This window comes from Phyllostomus hastatus, unplaced genomic scaffold, assembly GCF_019186645.2.
Source record: "Phyllostomus hastatus isolate PE091 unplaced genomic scaffold, TTU_PhHast_1.1 phas_contig_34, whole genome shotgun sequence".
Classification (NCBI taxonomy): domain Eukaryota; kingdom Metazoa; phylum Chordata; class Mammalia; order Chiroptera; family Phyllostomidae; genus Phyllostomus; species Phyllostomus hastatus.
In genome coordinates, this window is record NW_025333857.1 from 15,760,996 (window position 1) to 15,779,693 (window position 18,698).

Here is an 18,698-nt window from a genome sequence, read left to right on the forward strand (position 1 = left end):
ATACTGATGTTTCTCTCCCTCTCTTTCTCCCTCCCTTCTCCTCTCTCTAAATATAAATAAATAAATCTTTTTTTTTAAAGAAAATAAGGAACCATTGAAAAAAAACTTAAGCCAAGCCCTGGCTCATGTGGCTCAGAACCAAAAGGGTTGCTGCTGGTTTAATTTCCAGTCAGGGTACATGCCTGGGTTGTGGGCCAGATCCCCAGATGGGGGTGTGCGACAGGCAACCAATTGAAGTATCTCTCACACATTGATGTTTCTCTCCCTCTCTTTCTCCCTCCTTTCTCCTCTCTCTAAAAGGAAATAAATAAATCTTAAAAACAAACTTAAGCTAAGAACAGTAGTACTATTTTATATGCATATATTTTTAAATGATTCCATTCTTGAACTACTATACTCCAAAACAAATGTTAGCAAACCATATTTTAGACTTAAGTTGTTAAAAGATATTTGGACTCATAGAGAGCAGGCAGGCAGCTATGGAGGGCTGGGTTGGGGGTGGAAGGACGAAGCAAAAAAGAAAAATGATTCATGGACAACAGTTCAGCGACTGCCGGGGGGATGGAAGTATAAGAGGGATAAACAGTAATGGAAAAAATACAACTGAAATAAATTTAAAATAGCCCTGGCAAGTGTGGTTCAGTGGGTTGCCTGCAAACTGAAAGGTCTCTGGTTTGATTCCGTCAGGGCATATGCCTGGGTTGTGGGCCAGGTGCCCAGTAGGGGGTATACAAGAGGCAACCGATTCATGTATCTCTCACACATGGCTGTTTCCCTCTTTCTTCCTTCTCCTCTCTCTAAAAATAAATAAATATATATATATATTTTGCTTTTTTAAGAAAAGAGACTTAAATATACTGGCCCAACTTTCCTAGTCCTCCCAGATACCAAATTAATGAAAGTATTTTATTCAAAAGTCTTATTTACTGGCTGAAATAAAGATGTTCATTTCCTCAACTACAAGAACTGCATTTCACTAATTTGTTCCATGACTACCAGTGGAATACATGCCAAATAACTCCCTGTCAAAAAAAAGCATTATAGCCTTGGCTGGTGTGGCTCAGTGGATTGAGTGCTGGCCTGGGAACCAACAGTTCACTGGTTCGATTCCCAGGCAGGGCACATGCCTGTGTTGTGGGCCAGGTCCCCAATAGAGGACATGTGAGATGCAACCACACATTGATGTTTCACTCTCTCTCATTCTCCCTCCCTTTCCCCTCTCTAAAAATAAAAAAAATAAAAAATATTTTTAGCCCTGGCTGGCATAGCTCAGTGGATTGAGCGCAGGCTGCGAACCAAAGCATCACAGGTTCAATTCCCAGTCAGGGCACATGCCTGGGTTGCAGGCCACAGGCCCCAGCAACTGCACATTGATGTTTCTCTCTCTTTCTCCCTCCCTTCCCTCTCTAAAAATAAATAAATAAATCTTAAATAAATAAATAAAATCTTTTAAAATAAAAATATATATATATTTATAAAAGCATAATTTAAGGACTTCCATTTTGTTAGGCGTGTAATTGGCAAGATGTGAAAAAGTAAAATATTCTGGCAAAACGCTGAGAACTGTTGAAGGTGGGTGATAGGAACATAAGGGCTCATTATATTGTTCTTTTCTTTGTGTGTATGTTTAAAATTTTCCAAGTTAAAACTGAAAGCCTGTGTACCAAGTAAACAAAAGGGTAGGGAAAACATAGTCTCAAGCCAGGCATAACGACAACTAGGCAAAGAAAGTACAAGGGGCTTTGAAGGCAAGTTTACAAGGGTCTGAATCCAGCCTCCACCATTGCCAATGAACACAGCCAAGTCATGACAGTGCTCCAACCCACCTTTTTCTTACCTTTAAAATGGTCATTCTTTCCAAAGAGAGAATGTTGTACATTTAGTACATGGTAAATGCTCATTAATCAAAGATATTATTTTAATAGACAGAGGAGGCAGAAACACTGTAATGACCAATATGTAAACATTAAAACAGGGTAACAGGTTATGTAGCCCCCTGACAGAAAGCTGCTGAAGGCATCAGCACTGATACACAAAACAAAAAACCAACCCAGTCCAGCTGAAAATATTCCCTAGGGTTCCTGGAACTAAGACCAATCCCAGATCTGACACAAACCACTTTAAGCAGTGGTGACATAATTGGAATCAGAAGAATGAATTCAGATATTTTTTATTAAATTGATCTTATAAACTTTATAGTTACAGGGTGGTTTTTTTTTTTTGGTAGGCTTGAGGAATTTTGCAGATTGCTTCTTCTTTAATAAAAACAAACAAACTCTTATTTCCTGGTCTGCCTACAGCCTTAAAATTTTACTTATTTCTCTTTAATTCTAATATTTATCACCAAGAGCACCGAGACGGCAAACTTGAAGAACCCAAATATCTTAAAACCATTTCAACAAACTCAGCAACTCTGGAGTGAAATCTGTGTGTGAGTCTTGATGCCGGCTGGTCTCCATGCCAGTTACTGAAAAGACAGGAGCTCAGCTAGCCTGCGGGGCAGAGAGGCACACCAAACAGTTTCAGGATGTTATTATAAGCACTGCAGTAAACAAATGAGATGATGCCAGAGTGGCAAAGAGAGGAGAGTCAGGAAAAACTATATACAGTAAGTGAGTTTTGAGCTAGGTTTGGAAATATGAATGTGAATTCACCAGCGGGATAAGGGAAGGGAAGGGCTTCCTACCATGCCCGAACACAGAGAGACACAAAAAGGTATGGTATGCTTGAGGAAGACAAACACATTCATTTGTGGCTGAAGCACAAGGTGAAAAAACAAGGGTGAATAGTATGAAACGTTAAGGTGGGACTCATCACTACAAAAGGCCTTAGATGTCAGCCTAAGGAGTCCAGACTACAGGCAATGGAGATCCACTGAGGTTTTCAGACTGAATGACACAACTGATTCCTTTTTAAAGACTTTTTTTTTTTTAGAACAGTTTCAGATTCACAACAAATTTGAGACGGAGGTACAGATATTTTCTATACCTGCCCCCACACATCAAAGCCTCCCCCATATCAACATCATTCACCAAAATGATATATTTGTTATCAATGATGAACCTACACTGAAACATCATAAGCACCCAAAGTCCATAGTTTACCCCAAGATTCACTCTTGGTGTTTGTTTTGTTTTTGAAAGGCAGCTTGAGTGGTTTGTATAGGAAGGACTAAAGATGGGAAAAACAGTTAGGAAGTCTCTTACTAAAATATATGGCAAAAAACAAGAGTTTGGAGCTATTATGGCAGAATAAACAGGAATAAAAAGGGAGAGTATTACCTGAAGAAAAGGGGAGGTGATAGAATAATGAGTTTAATTTTAATTTAAACAGTGAACTTGAGGTTTCTGTGGTTCATTCATTTATTCAACAACTATTTGGGGTCTTCCTCTGTGCCACACATCATCAAAGATAGATATATACATCACTGAACAAAACCAAACTCCTATCCTCAGAGTTTATATTCAAGTTAAGGAAGAGAGACAAATATATAATGATGTCAGGTAGTGATAAGTGCCATTAAGAAAAATATACTACAGAGGTTCCTCAAAAAATTAAAAATGGAACTGCCTTATGACCCAGTGATTTGACATCTGGGTATATATCAGAACCCAAAACACTTATTCAAAAGCACATATGCATCCCTGTGCTCACTGCGGCATTGTTTACAATTGCCAAGATATGGAGGCAGCTCAAGTGCCCATCAATAGGTGAATGGATAAAAATGCTGTGGTACATACACTCAGTGGAATATCACTCAACCATAAAAAGAATTAAATCTTACTATTTGTGACAGCATGAATAGATCTACAGGGTGTTTAGCTAAATGAAATAAGCCAGACAGAGAAAGACACATACCATATGATATCACTTACATGTGAAATCTAAAGAACAAAATAAACAAATAAACAAAACTGAAACATACTTAGAATAAACTGATGGGCACCAGGGGGGATGGGTGTTGGGGACAGGGTAAAATAAGGGGAAGGGATTAAGAAGTACAATTGGTAGTTACAAAGCAAGCACAAGGATGTAAAGCACAGCACAGGGATATAGTCAATAACACTGTAATAACTGTGTATGGTGCCAGGTGGGCACCTGAATTATCAGAGGGAACACTTTGTAACCTATATGAATGTCTATCTGCTGTGCTATTCACCTGAAATTAATACAAAATAGAATTGAATGCAAACTACAATTTAAAAAAAAAGAAAAGAAAAAAGAAAGAAAATGACAGCATGACAGGGGAAGAGAATACCAATCTGGATGCTGTAGGGAAAGACCTCTCTGTCAAGGTGACATGAGTGCAGGAAGAAACAAAGGAATGAGCCACCTGAATATCGGGGTAAAGAACATTCTAAGGTGAGAGAAGATACGAAGGCTCTGAACAGGAGAAGCTTGCTTAGTATATGTGAGAATCAGCAAGGACGGCAGTGTGCCTGAAGGCAACAACTGATGAGAGAGTGTTAGGATATGAAGTTGGAAGGCAGAAAGGATCAGATAACGGACATTATGAAGACCACAATCAGGACCTATATTTTATTCTAGATAAAAGAGGAAGCCTCTGCAGATCTCACTGATACTGTAGAAATGTCATTCTGGCTGAGAGGATAAACAGAAGTGTGGAGAGGCAGCAGTAAGCCCTGTCAGTAGGCTATTATAGCAGTATGGGCAAGAGATGATGGTACCTGGAAAGGGCCAGCAAGGCACAGGCAGAACCTAAATGTATTTTGAAATACGGTATAGCCCCGGCTGGTGTGGCTCAGTGGTTGAGTGCTGGCCTGCAAATCAAAAGGTCACCGGTTAGATCCCCAATCAGGGCACATGCCTGGGTTGCGGACCAGGTCTCTAGTAGGGGGTGTGCGAGAGGCAACCACACACTGATGTTTCTGTCCCTCTCTTTCTCCCACCCTTTCCCTCTTAAAAAATAAATAAATAAAATCTGTAAGAAAAAAAAAGTAGAGCCAAAGTACTTACTGATGCCTTCAATGTGGGAACAAAAGGAGGCAAGGATTGCTCCAAGGTTTTTAGCGTATGTAACCAGGTGTACAATGGGCAAATTCACTGAGATGAGGACCTGGGGAAGGTATACATTTGATGATGAAGAAAGAGCTAGAGTTTGCTTTTTAAATTTTTAAAAGATTTTATTTATTTTTAGAGACAGGATGAAGAGAAAAAGAGGAGAGAAACATCGATTGGTTGCCTATCCTACATACCCCCGTGGGGATGGAACCCGCAAAGCAGGCATGTGCCCTGACCTGGAACTGAACTGGCCACCTTTCACTTTGCAGGGCAACGCCCAACCAGCAGAGCTATGAAGTATGGGCAAGAGATGGGGGTCAGGGTTATAGTTTGCTTTTGAAAAATTAAGTTTGAGATGGCTATTAGATATTTGATAAAAACTGCATAGGAAGCTGTTGGATATGTAAGTCCAGAGTTCAGAGAAGATGTTGGGATTGAATATGTGTATCTGGGAACCCTAGTATTTATAGCTGTGAATCTGGACAAGACCACCTAAGGAGTATACACAGAGGAGAAGTCTGTAAGTTGATTTATTTGGCTTAATAGCATGTGTAAGTCAGAAAGATAAGAAGCATCCAGCAAAGGAATTGAAAGTCTGTCAGAGAGGAGGAAAATTTAGTGGGTATAATGCCCTAAAAGCCAAGTAAAGAAAGTGTTTCAAAAAGAAAGGAATGTTTAATTGTGTCACACACTGACAAGAAGTCAAGTAAGGTGAGAACTAAGTCTGTGGTGGCATCAGTAAAGGGATTTGGGTGGAATGGTGGAGAACACCATTAGCAGGAGGAAGATAAGCTGTCAAAAAGTGGTATCAGGATGGGAGATATATTACAGCACCTTCTTATAATAATGGGAGAGCTGACAGAATAAAAAAAATAGATGATGCAAGGACAAAAGGGGATAATTATAAGAAAAGACTCTTTGGTTATGTAATCAGGGGTGGAATCCAGGGGACACACAGACTGGCCTTACATGGCACCCAGTTTGGTACATTTATTGTTAATGGATGGGAAGGGAGGGTACATGGGCAGATGGGTAAACGTGGGTGAGAGATGATGGAAAATTCTTTTCTGATAACTCTGTTTCTCTGTGAAATAAGTAGCTACAGGTAAGTCAAGAGGGAAGAATGTTGGCAATTTCAGAAAGAAGAAAACAATTGCTTTGAAAAAGGGCAGTGTGAATAGACCACAAAATACAGTAAAATGCCAGGCAACACTGAGGCTAAGTAGAAATGTCCAGTGGGACTTAAAATGATGGTTTGGAAATCAGGAGAGAATGTGGCTACAGAGAGAGATTAACAAAGATTTTGAGTACACCTAAAACCATGAAAACTGGGAGAATAATCAGGAGAATAATCAAAATAAGAACAACTAAGGTAAAACCTAAGTTATGGCATTTACATGCCTGCTGTCACAGGAACCAGCAAAAACAGAGACTAAGATGGCTCTCACCCATACTCTATCTCCATTCTGCTTGATCCAAGTATCTTTTTACTGTTCTACAGGAGATGCTGCCCCTCTTAGGTGGGCCAGTAAATCTGAGGGCCTCTGCTACTTGTACCAGGTAACATAGTTAGCTCGAGCTTGCTCATGATGAAATTCAGAAGGATCAGGCTCTACTACTTTACCGGGCAAGAGATCCCTTCTAAAATGTTAGTGGGTATCCAGCCTATCATTCTGCTCCTTTCCATACTTACTGAGTGAGTATGTAGGTTTTTTTAGAGAGCATCACCCTGGGAAACACTAGCAGCAACTGCTCTGTCCCTGTTTGGTATTGGTCCATGAATTAACAGGTCCTTCTATGGGCAGTGAAATTCTCCAGTAGACTCCAACCTTTGCTGGGGGGCAATTATGACAACTTATACAGAATTTGAAAGAAGAGAGACTGAACAGCAAATTCAAATGCTAAGTGAAATCAAATTGTATCAACATGGAAAAGAGATCAATGAATTAAACAACTAGGTGGTTTCTATGACCTCTGAAGAAGAGCATAAAAACAATAGCTGAAAATGAATAGGATATGAGGAAATCAAAATTTAGTATAGCCTAATCTTTGAAAAAGTCTTGATGATAAAGAACAGGGACGAGGCAGGCTTTGAGGGAATGGTATAAAAGAAGAAAGTGGAACTTCTGGACAAAATGGAGGCAGAGGTAGACACACTGCCTCCTCGAACAACAAAAGAAGGACAACAAAAATTTAAAAAATAAAAAACAACCAGAACTGACAGAAAATTGAACTGTATAGAAGTCCGACAACCAAGGAGGTAAAGAAGAAACATTCATCCAGACTGGTAGGAGGGGAGGAGACAGGTAACTGGGCGGAGAGGACTCAAAACGAGGCTGTGGCTAAAGGACAGGGAAAGTAAGGTGGCAGCTGGCAGACCGGGCAAGGCGGTGGCTTGCAGACTGGGCAGTCCTACATTCGTGTCTAGATAAACCAGGAGGAACAACTGGGGAGCGAGACAGACTACGCAACCCAGGGTTCCAGCTTAAGGACATAAAGCCTCAAACCTCTGATTGAAAACACCTGTGGGGGTTGAGGTGCTGGGAGATACTCCCAGCCCCACAGCCAGCCCCACAGGAGAGTTCATTGGAGAGATCCACAGGGTCCTAGAATGTACACAAACCCACACACTGGGAATCAGCACAAGAAGGACCCAATTTGCTTGGGGGATGCAGGGGAAGTGGCTGAAATCCAGTAGAGACAGGAGCAAGCACCATTGCTCCCTCTTGGACCCCTTCCCCACATACAACATCGTCACAATGCAGCAGCATGGGTTGCCCTGGCCTGGTGAACATCTAGGGCTCCACTCCTTTCTATATAACAGGCATGCTGAGACAAAAAAAAAAAAAAAGAACAGTTCAAAGAACCAAAAAAATACAACTAAGCAATGAAGAGATAGCCAACCTATGACATACACAGTTCAAAACACTGGTTGTCAGGATGCCCCAGGAATTCACTGGGTACTTCAACAGCATAAAAAAGACCCAGGAAGCAATGAAGGTTGCATTATGTGAAATAAAGAAAAATCTACAGGGAACCAACAGTGACGGGAAGGAAACCAGGACTCAAATCAATGGTTTGGAGCAGAGGGAAGAAAGAAACATTCAACCAGAACAAAATGAAGAGACAAGAATTCAAAAAAATGAGAAGAAGCTTAGGAACCTCCAGGACATCTTTAAATGTTCCAACATCCAAATCATAGGGGTGCCAGAAGAGGAAGACTAAGAAATTGAAAACGTATTTGAATAACAAGGGAGAACTTCCCCAATCTGGCAAAGGAAATAGGCTTTCAGGAAGTCCAGGAAGCTCAGAGAGTCCCAAACACGTTGGACCCAAGGAGGAACACACCAAGACACATCATAATTACATTAGCCAAGATTAAAGATAAGGAGTGAATCTTAAAAGCAGCAAGAGAAAAGGAGACAGTTACCTACAAAGGAGTCGCCATCAGACTATCAGCTGATTTCTTAAAAGAAACCTTGCAGGCAAGAAGGGGCTGGAAAGAAGTATTCCAAGTCATGAAAGGCAACGATCTATATCCAGGATTGTTCTATACAGCAAAGCTATCATTCAGAATGGAAGGGCAGGTAAAGTGCTTCTCAGATAAGGTCAAGTGAAAGGAGTTCATCATCATCCAGCCCTTATTACATGAAATGTTAAAAGGATTTATCTAAGAAAAAGAAGATCAAAACTATGAACAGTAAAATGACCACAAACTCACAGCTATTAACAACTGAACCTAACAAACAAACAAACAAACAAAGCAAACAACTAGAATAGGAACAGAATCACAGAAATGGAGATCACATGGAGGGTTATCAGTGGGAGAGAGGGAAGAAAAGGTACAGAGAATAAGTAGCACAGATGGTAGGTAGAAAATAGGGAAGGTTAAGAATAGTAAAGGAAATGTAGAAGCCAAAGGAAAGGACTTACATGCACAACCCACAGACATGAACTAAAGGGGGGGATGCAGGTGGGAGGGGGTGTGCAGGGCAGAGGGGAATAAAGGGGGAAAAATGGGACAACTGTGATAGCATAATCAATAAAATATATTTTTTGAAAATAAAAGAAAAAAGCATGCTAGAGTAATCATTACTTCCTTGGCTTATTATAATTATTTCCCCTTGCTTTAGTGGGGTAAACAAAAAAAATCTTACTTTGCTGATGTGCTCAGGGGCTTGGTCAGGAGTATTGCTGAATTCCCCACCAATCTGGAGGTCACTGACACAGCAAATTGAATCCCTTAGTTCCGTGAGCTTCTGACTGCCCAATACCAGCATTGTCTGGTATGGTTTGTGTTCCTTGTGCTAAAAATTGAACAGTAGATAAATAAGGGGACACTTAGAGACAAGCAGTTAAACTGTCCAATTTGATCAGATATGAATTGTTACTGGTTTTCTTGATTTAAGTTATCCCCATAACTTGGTGCTTGATGTTTTCTTAAATTCTGTATTTGTCTATTTGACATTCATTAATTACAGGTCCAAACTAATGGCCAAAGTTGTTTACATCTCCTTTGTGATACAGAGCCTAAACTTTGAAACCAGCTCTTTCGTCTAACTCTCACATACCAAGCCAACATTTCATCTATCCTAAATCGAGGACCAGGTACAGATAACTGAGGACAACCCCTATACCCCAGATCCCACTACAATTTCTCAAACTAGCCAACTCAAACTGTTTGCTCTGCCTTTCCTTGCCTTTCATGCTGAAATCCTAATAAAGGCTGTGGCCTATGCCCTTGCCGCCCTCCTTTCTGCCTCCTGACACTGGTGCTTTCCCCTGTGGCACTCCACAGCATGGCATAGCCCCTCTCTCAGGGAGTACAAGCAGTAAAAATCTTCTTTCAATGGCATTAGTCTCTAGTGTTGTCACTCGGTCACTTCTGTAAATTATAATCTATGGGTATAACTGAGACACTTGGTCCAATGGTCTGAATGTTTATGTCTGCCCAAAATTTGCATATTGCAATCCTAGTACTCAGAGTGACAGTGTTAGGAGGTGGGGCCCTTGGAAAGTAATTGGGTCATGAGGGTGTTCTCATAAGTGGGATAATGCTCCTATAAAAGAGATCCCACAGAGCTCCATAGCCTGTTCTAGTGTGTGAAGTCTTCACCCCAGAAAAGAGCCCCAACCTAATCATGCTGGCACCCTGATCTTGGACTTCCAGCCTCCAAAGCTATCAAAAATAAATTTCTGTTGTTTATAAGCTACCCAGTCAGAGTCATTTTGTTACAGAAGCTGGAATGAACTAAGATATGTAGCAATAAAACTTGTTTAGTTTAAGTGAACATTTATAATCAAGAAGCTACTATAATGACATTAGAATGAAAAGCCTGTGGACTGTAACTTCATCTGTAGCACTGTCTTTTAAAATTTCCTAGAAGTTACCACACTGAAGTCAAGCAATCCATTCACCACCCTAATGTTATAAACCCAGAGGTTCCATGTTATTGGTTTTGTTTTGTTTGTCTGGTAATTTGAGATCTTCATCAAACAAGACAATTAGTATTAGCTATATTCCAGATGCTTCATAAAAACCTATTTATTCACAAGTACAGTTTATGTACAGTAATATTTCAATTAAGTCTTATCAAAGTTCATGGCATGGATGTGAAGAATCAAATATACATACACTCTGTATGAGATAGTTCTTTTTATCAGAACCTCCTAAGAATTCTTAGATACCCCTGACCTGTGGACTTTCTGTATTTTCATCAAAGAAGAACTGTCATTAGTTAAACAACCTCCCACGGAATCTAAACTGGTGAATAAAAGTCACCCCACTCCTTCTAGGGCAGACAAACCCTCAAGACATGATAATAATTACAATCACTGTGGATTTCTATATACTTACAGTTGCTTCTAGTGCAGAAACCAGGGTACGCATTCTAACACTGAAACTGCAATCCTATTAATCAATAGATTATTTGAAATCTGTCCTATTTATAATATTCCTTATTAAAACAAAGAACTCAAGAATATAAGCAGAACACCAGATAAAATAGCATTTGATGGCATTTATTTTGAACCCTAGGAATACGGCTCTTCAAATAATTAAACCATTTGACAAAAGTCACTCATATTATCTGTGAAATCCAAATGGTTTTACTACTGACCTTATGAAATATAACAGGGTACAAGATATTCACAGATAGGATAAGTTCCCCTTCTTCTATCATGTCTGCTGGATTTTCAGGCTTTTTCCCCACGGCACGTGACTCCTGAGGGAGGAAAACAAATTAATAAGAGATCTTAAAATCAGACACTGTGGCTCAGATAAGAGGCAGTGTGGAGCAACGGCTATAAGCAATAACTGAGCCAAACAGCCCTGATTCTGATTCCAATTCTACTTCAAGAAAATTGTTAAGACCTCTCTAAGCTTTACTTTCATCTGCTGTAAAACACAGAAAATACTTATTTTATAGAACTGTTGCTGGGAATGTGTACATAAAGCATCTAGCAAGATGTCTGGCACAAAGGGCTCACCAACTAATGATTTAAAAAGGAATATCAGGAATATCTAGTGTTGATATTACATTGACATTTACCCTATACCTCCTCACATATAATCATGAGAGACATCTGACAGATGAAGATGAAGCTCAAAGGTTCAACCCTAGCTGGCATGGCTCAGTGGATTAAGCAATGGCCTGCGAACCTAAAGCTCAAAAGTTCAGATGTACCCAAGATAAACCAGCAAGTTAGGATGCAAATACAGATCTGTTTGGCTTTAAAACTCTTGATTTTTCCAACACTGTCACATCTTTAATGCACCACTCTCTTCTACATGTGCTTAGTAACTACAGAATGGGGGCCACCAGGGTGGACTGATTAGGCAAAGAAGCAAAAGACGTTTTAAAAACAGGTGAGAGTGATGTCATACAAAACGGTGAAGTAAGAATCCCTAAGGATCAGCCAGTCCCTCCACCAAAGCAATCAATACGATGGGAAGAGAAATTGGAATAAACTATTTTAGAACTCTGGAACCTGATCAGATACTTTTATCAACTAGGGTACTGCTTCATGAAGAGACAAGCTGCTGATTTTTTCAAAAATAAGCAGAGGGTGCAAACCACCTACAATTTCCCCATTCTTCAGCCTTACTGCAAATGTGGAGATACCATGACAGGCAGTGGGGACGCTGTACTCCAAAAATTGGGGGTTGTGTGTTTAGGTTGGTCTAGTGATGCTGTGAAGGCCTGGTGCAGACACCTGCCTTGGTTTTGACCCTCCTGCCAGCCATGGCTTTCTGCAACAGTAGCTATTGGAAAACTTAAAGGGACAGGACCTGTTCTCATTTGTAGAAGCAGACATTTAAGGAAATCTTAGGTCACTGGCTGACCACAGAGATAATGAACCAGAAACATCAGTGATAATACACAACACGCAAGTACACACATTGGAAAAATAGTCTGGAAAAGTCACAATTAGACAGTTACAGCCCTCAACAAGTAATAAACACACTTGGAATGTCCAGCTGTCAACAAAAAACTTATAAAACATACAAAGAAACAGGAATATATGGCCCATTTACAAGGAAAAAAGATTTTGACAGAAGCCACCCTTGAAGGAGCCCAGATTTGAAATTACTAGTCAGTGATGTTAAATCAACTGTCTTAAATATATTCAATGACAAAAAACAAACAAACAAAAAAAACCCAAAATGAGAGAGCTAAAGGAAATCAGGCTCCTTAATGAGATTAACGGTCAATTTCTCACCAAAACCATGTAGACAAGAAGGCTATGAGACCACATATTAAAAGCCATGCGGGAAAAAACTGTCAGCCCAGAAGTCTATACCTAGAAAAACTATCCTTCAGGAATGAGGGAGAAATTAATTAAGACATTTTCAGATAAACAAAAGCTGAGGGAGTTCATTATCAATAGATTTGCCCTATATGAAATGTTAAAGAGAGTTCTTCGGTTGATATGCAAATACTTTAGAGCAGTGGTCCCCAACCTTTTTGGCACCAAGGGCCAGTTGGTGGAAGAAATTTTTCCACAGACAGGGATGGGAGAAAGTGGGGGGGGGGGGGTGGCTTTATTATAGCCTGCCACCAGATGCAGCTTAATTGTCACTTGCTACTCACTGATAGGGCTCTGATATGAGCCTGCAAGCAACTGATTTATCATGGTCTCTGTGCAGTCAAACCTCTCTGCTAACGATGATCTGTATTTGCAGCTGCTCCCCAGCACTAGCATCACCACCTCAGCTCCACCTCAGAACATCAGGCATTAGCTTCTCATAAGGAGGGTGCAAACTAGACCTCTCATGCACAGTTCACAGTAGGGTTCACGCTTCTATGAGAATCTAATGCTGCTGCTAATCTGACAGGAGGCAGAGCTCAAGTGGTAATATGAGCAATGGGGAGTGGCTGTAAATACAGGTAAAGCTTCACTCGCTCACCCGCCACCCACCTCCTGTGTGGCCCAGTTGGGGACCCCTGCTTTAGAGGGCAACTTGAAACCATATGAAGAAATAAAGAATACTGGTAAAGGTTACTACACAGGTAAATATGAAAGCCAGTATTACTAACTTTTGGGTTATAATCCTTTTTTTTAAAGCAAATGCACAAAACAATACTTATAAATTTTTGTTAACAGACACATAATACATGAAGGTGTAACCTGTGACAATAACGATGTAACTGGGAGGGATGCAGATGTGTAAAAGCAGTGTGTCAATCCTTCCGGACATAACTAAAAGTTGCTATTATCAAAACTGTTATAATTTTAAGATGCTAATTATAATCCCCAAGGTAACACTAAGAAAATAAGGAGAACATATACATAAGGAAAGAAGAAGGGAAGCAAAATAATATACCACAAATACTCAACTAAATACAAAAAAGGCAAGAATGTGGGAATTGAGGAACAGAGATATATACGGCATACAAACAGCTAAATAGAAGATATCATTTTAAATTAAATGGACTAAGCTTTCCTATTAAAAAAGCAAAAGACTGGCAGACTGGATAAAAAATTTGATCCATATATATATTCCCTAAGAGAGAATAACTTTATTTAAATATTTACTTTATTTTATTATTTTTTAATCCTTACCTGAGAACATTTTCATTTGTTTTTTTTTTTAGAGAGAAAGGAAGGAAGAGAGAGAAATATCAATGTAAGAGAAGCGTTAACTGGTTGCCTTTGTTCACACCTAGATGAGGACTGCACGTGCTCAAACCGGGATCAGTGTTGAACCCGCAACCCTTTGGTTACAAGACAATGCTCCAAGCACTGAGTCACACCAGCCTTCATTTCTTCACTTTAGAAATGAAGACATGAAGAGGCTGAAAGTAAAAGGATAGAAAAAGATACTCCATGCAAATAATAACCAAAAGAAAGCTGGAGTGGTTATATTATTGTCAGGCAAAATAGACAATTAATTAAAAGAGGTTACAAGAGACAAAGAAGGGCATATATTGGTAAAAGGAGCAGTCCAGCAAGAAGATACAGTAATTATAAACATAGATACAGCTAAAACAAAACCCCACAATACATGAAGAAAAAAACTGACAGAACCAAAGGGAAAAATAGTTCTACAGTTACTAGTTGGAAATGCCAATACTTCAATTTCAATGAGTAGAAAAATCAGACAGAAAATTAGTAAGGAAACAGAAGCCCTGAACAATACTATAAACCAATGAGACCTACCAGATATAGAGAACACTCCAACAATAGCAGAACACACATTTTTCTCAAGTGCACAAGAACGATTCTCCAGATAGACCACCAAGTCTTTATAAATTTAAAAGACTAAAATCATAAAAAGTATCTTTTTAAAAAATGATACAAGTTATTTTAAAAAACTTTATTTATTGATTTTAGGTAGAGAAATGAAGGGAGAAAGGGAAGGGGAGGAGGGTGAGGGAGAGAGAGAGAGAAACATCAAACTGTTGTTCTCTTTGTTTATGAACTCATTGGTTGACTCTTATAGATGCCTTGACTAGGGATCAAACCTGCAACCTTGTCATACTGGAATGATACTCTAACCAACTGAGCTACCTGGCCAGGACAAAAGTATCTTTTCCAATCACAACTGATGAACCTTGAAATCAGTAACAAGAGGAAAACTGGAAAATTTAGATACGTGGAAATTAACAAACACATTTGAACAACCAGTGGGTCAAGAAGAAACCATGAGGGAAATTAGAAAATACTTTGAGACAAATGAAAAGGAAACATAACATAAGAAACATATGACCTTGGCCTTGGCTGGTGTGGCTCAATGGACTGAGTGCCAGCCTACAAACCAAAGGGTCGCCAGTTCAATTCCCAGTCAGGGCCACATGCCTAGGTTGCAGGGCTGGGTCCCCAATGAGGGGTGTGCAAGAGGCAACCACACATTGATGGTGCTCTCCCTCTCTTTCTCCTTCCCTTCCCCTCTCTAGAAATAAATAAATAAAATCTTTTTTAAAAAACCCTAAAATAAAAAAAATAAAAATAAAAAACCCCTGAAATACAGCAAAAGCAGTACAAAGAGAACAACTTAGAGCTATAAACACCTACCTTAAAAAAGAGTGTAGCAATCTGAAAGTCTACCTTAACAATCTGAAATCAATAACCTAACTGTAAACAAATGTGAACTAGAAAAAGAAAAGCAAAGTAAACCTGAAGCCAGCAGGATGAAATCAAAACCGACTGAAGAAGAAATAGAAAATCTAAATAGATCTGTATAAGATAAGACTGACTTTTCTAACAAAGAAAAAAAGCCCACGACTAGAGTACTTCACTGGTGAATTCTACCAAATAGCAAAGAAAGTTAATAACACCAATCATTCTCCAAGTCTGAAAAAGTTTTAGAGTTGAAGAAATACTTCTTAACTCATTCAGAGGTGAACAGACTCTGACACCAAAATTAAAGACACCACAAAAACACTACAGGCCAATACCCCTCATGAATATAATTGCCAAACTAAAAAAAATACTAGCAAACTAAATTCAACAGCATATTAAGATTATACACCACAAGCAAACTGAACTTGTGTTCAGGATCAAGAATAAGTTCGACACATACAAATCAACCAATGTAATATATATAGTACACTAACAGAATGATGGGGGAAAACCCATATCATCATCTCAGTTGACACGAAAGATAGCACTTCACAAAATCCAATTCTCTTTTTATGTTAAAACTCTATAAAAAAAGAAACTAGGAACAGAACGGAATTTAACAATGATAAAGGCCATATGTGAACAAGTCACAACTAAAATCATACTCAACAGTGAAAGACTGATGGAAGAATGTGTATTTTCCACTTCTTTCAACACAGTTTTAGAAATTCTAACCAGAACAAGGGGGGGGAGGAAGAAAGGAAAGAAGGAAGAAAGAGAAAGTGAGCAACTGAATCGGAAATAAAATTATCTGTTTGCAGAAGCATGACATGCATAATCTTCTATGTACAAAATTCTGAAGAATTAACACAAAAAACCCTGTTAGAACTAATGAAAAAATTAAACAAAGTTGCAGGATATAAAGCCAAAACACAAAAATCAGTTGTATTTCTATAGAGTAGTAATGAATAATTTTTGAAAAAAATATTAAGAAATCAATTCCATTTAAAATAGCATTGAAAGGAATAAATTTAACAATAGACATGGAAGACTTCTATATAAAAAAACTTGCATCTCTGCTCATCGACTGAAAGACCAATATTCTTAAGGTGACAGAGTACCCAAATGATACACAGATTCAATGCAATCCCTATCAAAATATCAATTTTTTTTGCAAACACAGAAAAACCCATTCTGAAAACAGTTTTGAAAAAGAACAAAATTGAAAGTCTATCATTTCCAAATTTCAAAAAAGAATACAAAAAGCTACAGTAATCAAAACAGTGTGGTATCAGGATAAAGACAGACATATAGACCAATGGACTAGAGAACTCAGAAATAAAGTTAATATGCAACCAACTTTCAACAAAGGTTCCAAGACCATTCAATAAGGAAAGGACACTCTTCAACTTGTGCTAAGGAAAGTGGATATCCATATGTAAAAGAATGAAGTTGAACTTTTACCTAATAGCATACATAAAAATAATTCAAAATGGATCAAAAGCTTAAACTAAGAGCTACAATCATAGAACTCTTAAAACAAAACATAGGAGAAAATATTCAAGCATTGGATATAACAATATTTTCTTAAGTATGACACCAACTACACAGATAATAAAAGAACAGATAAATTCAATTTCATCAAATTTTAAAACTTTTGTATATCACACTATCAAGAGAACAAAAAGACAACCCATAAAATGATAAAAGATACTTTTCCATTTTACATATATATGACAAGGGTCTAGTATCAAAAATATACAAAACCCTGGTTGGTGTGGCTCAGTGGATTGAGTGCTGGCCTGCAAACCAGAGGGTCATCAGTTCCATTCCCAATCAGGGCACATGCCTGGGATATGGGCCAGGTCCCCAGTAAGGTGCGCTGGAGAGGCAACCACACATTAATGTTTCTCTCCCTCTCCTGCTCCCTCCCTTCCCCTCTCTAAAAATAAATAAAATCTTTAAAAATAATCAACAAAAAATTTTAATAGACATTTCTCCACAGAAGATATACAAACCAATAAACACATGAAAAGACTGCCAATATCACTAATCATTAGGGAAATGCAAATGCAAACCATAATGAGATACCATTTCCCACCCACTAGGATGGTTATTATCAAAAACCAGATAATGACATGTTGATAAGGATGTGGAGAAATTGGAACCTTCCTGCATTGCTGGTGAGAATATAAAATGATGCAGCCACTGTGGGAAACAGTTTGGTGTTTCCTCAGAAAGTTAAAATAGGATTACCACATGCCTGAGCAATGCTCCTCCGAGTATATACTGAAAAGAACTGAAAACAAACTTGTACTTGTACACTAATGTTCACAGCAGTATTATTTACAATAGCCAAAAGTGGAAAACACCCAAATGTCCACCAACAGATGAATGGATAAACAAAAGTTGTTATATCCATACAATCAAATATTATTCAGGTATAAAAAGGAATGAAGTTCTGATACATCCTATAGCACAGATGATCCTTTAAAACATGCTAATAAGCCAGAAACAAAAGGACAAATATTGCATGATTCCATTTATATGAAATATCTATAATAAGCAAATTCACAGAGAAAGTAGAACAGAGGTTACCAGGAGTTAGGGAAGGAAAAAGAGGGAGTTACTGTAATGTTCACAGAATTTCTGTTTGAGATGATAAAAGATTCTGGTGATGTTTACAAAGCATTGTGTATATGCCACTTAAATGAATATTTAAAAGTTGTTAAAACAATAAATTTTGTTACATAAATTTTAACACAATAAAAAATAAGTGAGAAAAAACAATACAAGACCCTATACACTATTAAGTGCCCAACACCATGTGTGGCACATTGTAGATTTTCAAGATGTCTATTAACACATTCCTCATTACCCATTGTCTTAAATTTTCTAAGAGTTTTACACAAGAGATGATAGATTAGGGAAAAAAGTAGTGAAACCAAGATGAGGAGCAGAACAAAAATATAGAGTGGTATTTAGCCTACCACAGAGAGCAAGACCAAGCTAAACCCAAAAAATAAAGACAGCCCTGATCTGTGTGGCTCAGTAAGTTGGGTATCATCCTGCAAAACCTGAAAATTGCCAGTTCAATTCCTGGTCAGGTT

The 18,698-nt window shown here is 38.5% G+C and overlaps 1 protein-coding gene across 1 annotated transcript in view; it reads right to left on the reverse strand.

Moving 5' to 3' along the window:
* The window catches only part of SNAPC3 (small nuclear RNA activating complex polypeptide 3), a 42,874-nt gene that overhangs the window by 11,327 nt on the left and 12,849 nt on the right, over positions 1-18,698 (reverse strand). Inside the window, exons 4-5 of the mRNA XM_045840992.1 lie at positions 11,142-11,246; positions 9,180-9,329 (exon numbers count right to left, since the gene is read on the reverse strand). Of these exons, the coding sequence (XP_045696948.1) occupies positions 9,180-9,329; positions 11,142-11,246 (255 nt within the window). The remainder of the gene's footprint in view (positions 1-9,179; positions 9,330-11,141; positions 11,247-18,698) is intronic.